This window comes from Spea bombifrons, chromosome 1 (assembly GCF_027358695.1).
Source record: "Spea bombifrons isolate aSpeBom1 chromosome 1, aSpeBom1.2.pri, whole genome shotgun sequence".
Lineage (NCBI taxonomy): Eukaryota > Metazoa > Chordata > Amphibia > Anura > Pelobatidae > Spea > Spea bombifrons.
Genome location: NC_071087.1, coordinates 149,279,616 through 149,284,450, shown reverse-complemented (window position 1 = coordinate 149,284,450; position 4,835 = coordinate 149,279,616). Strand labels below are relative to the sequence as shown.

At 44.7% G+C, this 4,835-nt stretch overlaps 1 protein-coding gene across 1 annotated transcript; it reads right to left on the bottom strand.

Annotated features, from left to right (window-relative positions):
• Positions 1-2,287: 2,287 nt before the first annotated feature.
• Positions 2,288-4,440, bottom strand: CCNO (cyclin O). The gene is made up of 3 exons (XM_053448049.1): positions 4,035-4,440; positions 3,648-3,833; positions 2,288-3,332 (listed from the first exon to the last, which is right to left on the bottom strand). The coding sequence occupies exons 1-3, from the start codon at positions 4,434-4,436 to the stop codon at positions 2,865-2,867; spliced, it is 1,056 nt and encodes a 351-aa protein (XP_053304024.1). The 5' UTR covers positions 4,437-4,440; the 3' UTR covers positions 2,288-2,864.
• Between the last annotated feature and the right edge of the window lie 395 nt (positions 4,441-4,835).

The window sequence follows — 4,835 nt, the reverse complement described above, 5'->3', positions numbered from 1 at the left end:
AAGTTTTGCTTCATCGAGAGGGAAATTCACTTTTATCACAGGCGCTGCTACAGTGGCAACCCTGACGTCCTAAACTCTTTGTTAGCAAAGTCAGCAAGTGATGAAAATCACTTTCTGCTATAGAGGCGCTTGGCAAACCCCCATCCATTGCAAATAAATCCTTTCGTAATAAACTGGCAGCACAGGGAGGATTAGCTTAAAATACAGGGCACCCCTTCCCTGCGGCTTAACTATTTGCAGTGCAGAGGGCAGATTTCGGAAAAATAAACAGCTACCTGATTTAATACGGATTGGCCGGAGATTGTTAACCATTTCTGTGCCAGTCTTTTAAAAGCCACACAGTGCATTCACACACAGTGCTGGCATGGTCTGGGTTAAACAACATGTTACCTTTTTTGTTGCCAATGTAGCCTATTTATAGCATTGTGGGTCTTTTTTTTCCTGTTCGTTGAGGGATTAATAGGATAAGAGCACGACTGTTTAAAAACGTTGAAAGGTTCCTCACTACAGCGGCATCTATGGTGTATTGTATGTAACGTGTTAAGGAATGTACATGTTAAAGGACAGTCATAAATGAAATGGCAGGTAGTGTTACGCGTCAGCGGGAAAATAGAAGAATGTAATGTATATGCTTAATGTAACACTTCACTAATTTAACATTGAGAGTGGAAATGTGGCTGTGGTGACTCTAGGAACAACAATATGGGCGGGGGGGTGTGCATAAGATACCACAGTCAAAACTGGGGGGGCACTAATAAGTTCCACCACTAAATAATGCCACTGAGAAAACTATATATATATATATATATATATATATATATATAATGCCAAAATGCCAGAGTATTGCAGTATGCTATGATACATTTTTTTATTGAATTAACATAAATACTCTCAAAAGCTTTTCTTTATAAATAAGAGCAGAGACAGAGCGACAGGCTCTCGCGCTGCCTGCTTGTTGTGAACAGAACTGTAGTTGGCAATTGTGTCCCCTCAGCTGTGTGTTTACAGAGGTTATTATATTGACACTGCCCTTACACACATATACACTGGTGTTACTACAGGGGTCGCAGTAGTTGCCTGGTGCGACCCCTGCGACCCCTTCTTCTTGTCTCCCCGTGCCAGTTCACAATAGTTTAGAAAGGGCCCTTCCGACCTGGACCGCACCGATCCCACGGTGAAACCGAGGCTGCCTGCGCAGTGTTTGCGAGCAGCCAGAGAGAAAGCTGCAGGAGCGGTGAGAGGTAAGCGGGGGCGGGAGGTGGCATATATATATATATATATATATATATATGTGTGTGTGTGTACCAGTTTTCTTCTCATCTTTTCACCAATTTTGGAGAACGTTCAGTTCTTGGTAATGTTGTGCCACATTTTCACCACTTGATGAGGACTGTCCTCACTGTGTTCCATGGTATATCTAATGCTTTGGAAATTCTTTTGTACCCTTCTCCTGACTGATATCTTTCAACAATGAGATCCTTCTGATGCTTTGGAAGCTCTCTGAGGACCATGGCTTTTGTTCTGAGATGAAACTAAGCAAATGTCAGATAAATCCTACTAGAACAGCTGAACTTTATTTGTGATAAATCAGAGTCACTTTAAATGATGGCAGGTGTGTAATGACTTATATTTAACATGTGATTGGTTAATTCTGAACACAGCCACAACCCCAGTTATAAGAGGGTGTGCACACTTATGCAACCAGGTTATTGCAAGTTTCCCCTCTAAGATTTCAGCTTGTTTTGCAATTGAATTGTTCACGTTATAGGTCACATTAAAGGTGGGAAAAAGTTCTGACATGATTTATCTTTGTCTCATTCACAAGAACCTGGCATTTTAACAGGGGTGTGTAGACTTTTTATATCCACTGTACCTGTCCATAAACACACAAATACTTACACTGCTCTTACACACACCTGCCCATACACATACACTGCCCTTACACACACACATATATATACTCATATATACATACACTGCCCTTACTCATCTTCCATTATCTTCCATCCAGTTGTGGGAGTGCAAGGTCAGTCATTTTAGACCTCTGCTTTAGTGCTCCCTGATCATTGAGCGCTGGCTTTTGATGCAGAGCGAGGGGATAAGACATCATATCCTGGCACTCGGCATTAATTGCGTTGCGTAAGGATTAGGGAGCACGTGAAGTGGCAGGCCTCGTGCTCCCAAATGTTGTTGTATACGAGAGAGTTTTGATATTAAAGAATTATCAACCCACCCACTGTGTCCACAGTACCGCAGGCTTTATTTTTTATGGACCACCACTCCCACCATCCTAGTAATCTACAGTAGCTGGAGTGTCAGAGGAGAATTAAACCTTTTTTTTGTAAACCTGTTTCTACACATTTCACAGAGATTATTCTACAAACTTATGTAAAAACACACACACACACAAATTTCTTTATGGCTTAAAAATTTTATTTAGAAATTAACTTCAAAAGTTATATTACTCTTTCAGAAATGTGTATCAATATAAAGTGTGCCTCTATTATTATGTACAAAATATACATATATAAGAACTTACAGTAAAAATCAGTGCAAAAAAACATACTACCCGAGTAGTACAATTCATTCAGTAATCATCACATCCTAGTTTTGAAAATTAGTCCAAAGCAGAAATATAATACGTTTTAAGTAAATATATATTTTACTATTCAAGTATGCAACCAGATGGCAATACTGCTATATAAAAAGAACACAAATCTCCTCTATAAATACTAGTACTTCATGTCATAGTGTGCGACAAAATCCATGGAGCCTTTTGGTGGCAGCAGTGTCTAAATTCAAGCTTTAAAAGTCACTTTTATTCCTGTTAAAACTTCTCAATAACAGGAAGAGGCAGACAGTCTTCAGCTATCCACATCCATACTCTTGTCACGGAGGTCGCCTGGCAGAAGGTGATGTAAGGAATCTTGGTTTAACGTGACGAGTAGATCAATCTTGTCCATGCACTCCTTTAGTAAATCGTAATGGAAGCCCCCAGTCTCTACGTACATGTCTTGGCACAACATGCGATCTGCAACAGCCAAGCAGCAAATGGCCATTAAGGAGGGTGAATACGAATTAAACGCATAGTCCGCTAGGCACAGTTCAGCAATGGCTCTGGCTACAGGTAAAGTTTTCCATCCCTTGGTTAGATCTCCATCGGTTATCCTTTGAAGGGTGAAATGCTGCAGAAAGAAGTTGATGGTGGGGGCTCCGAGGCTGAAGCGAAGCTTCAGCAGGATGACATACTCCAAATTACACAGCTGTTCATGGGAGAAGGCACCACCACAAAGGGCAAGCAGATGTTTCACTGGCGGAGGTCGCGTCTCTACCTGGAAGATAAGAGGATGTCTTTTATCAATGGACTGATTTGATTCTTTATACAGTGCGACAGTGAAACACGAAAATGCAAAACTTTCAATGGATGGATCAATGAAAAGGCAATAGCCAATGGGTTAAGTGAATAGGATTTCCAATCTGAAGTGATAAGACGAACAAACATTTTTATTATGTAGAACTAAACGCCGATTAAATGACAGATGAGTACAAGATGATAGAGAAGTGGATATACACATATAAAGCAAAGAACCCAATAAGGCGTATAATGAATGGTTGCATTTGGAAGCGCGTGTTGCGGACATGCATACCTGTTTGCAAGCGATGAGCAGGGAAGTGACCCCAACTAACTGGAAGCAATCAGACGCCACGGGCATGCAGGACAGGAATCGGTCCAGGATATTGACTGCAAGACACAGGGACTCGAAGCCAAGGCCAAAGTGTCTGTGCACAGGGATCAGCCAGCTGATGAGCTTACAGCGGGAGTCTGCCTTCAGCTGTCAACAAAGCACCAAACACACATCAGCAGCGAGTCAAAGGGTAACCACAGCACACAACCAAGCTGGAAGGGTTAATTCTCTAAGCCATGCAATGCTGGAAGCCACATAACGAATAACGCGACGCGTATAACGTACACTGCGTGTGTATCTAGACTGTGCCGTTAGCGCTGACACGGGCGGCTCTGCCGGTTCTCTTACCTGCGGCTGGTTTTCCAAGCAGTCTACCGGGAGAAAGTTGGTTTCCAGGCTCTTCTTGAACAGGTAGCAGGTCCGCCCGTACTCCCTGAATGTCTGCAGGCCCAGCCTGTCCGGGGTCCAGGGGCAGGTGTCCAATGGATCGTGTAACCGCCAGGATGCCTCTAACGCTGGGCTGGGGGTATCCTGCAAATCGCACACTCCCGAGTCACAGCTCCGTAGCTCCAGCCTCTGCTTCCTGTGCCTCAGGTACTTGGGCTTCTTGGCCCTCGGGGAGGCTGCGCTGCTGCCTGTGGGCGGACTGCCATCCCCCCATCCTTCTGGGGTAACAGTAACTGCCAGTCGCCTTTTCCTCTTGCTGGTGCTGATCGGGCTGTGAGGAGGCAGGGCCTGCTTGGGTAACATCACGGCACCGATCCCCATACTCCAGTCACCGACCAGACAAATCCTACAACAGACGCCACAATAACGACAACGTATTTTATAGCCAGCTGCGCTCTTCGCTGATTGGCTGGAGAGGAAACCTCTGGATCGTGACGTCGCAAGGCACACTTTTTCCCGGCGAAAAAACCGCTCGCTCTCTGCATCCCCTATAGTCTCCCGCTGTTACTGCAGGCACGCGCCTTCCTGTTGCCGTGGTAACGCCATCCCTTTGAATAGCATCCCCCGCCCGGGGCAGTGTGAGGCGACGGCTGGTGAGTTTTACCCCCTGGGGTCTGGCTGCCCGGCTTCACCTCCTGACAGATACCGTGCGCGCGTTACACTGTCTGCATGAAGGGCGGGAGAACTGCTCAAAATACCACG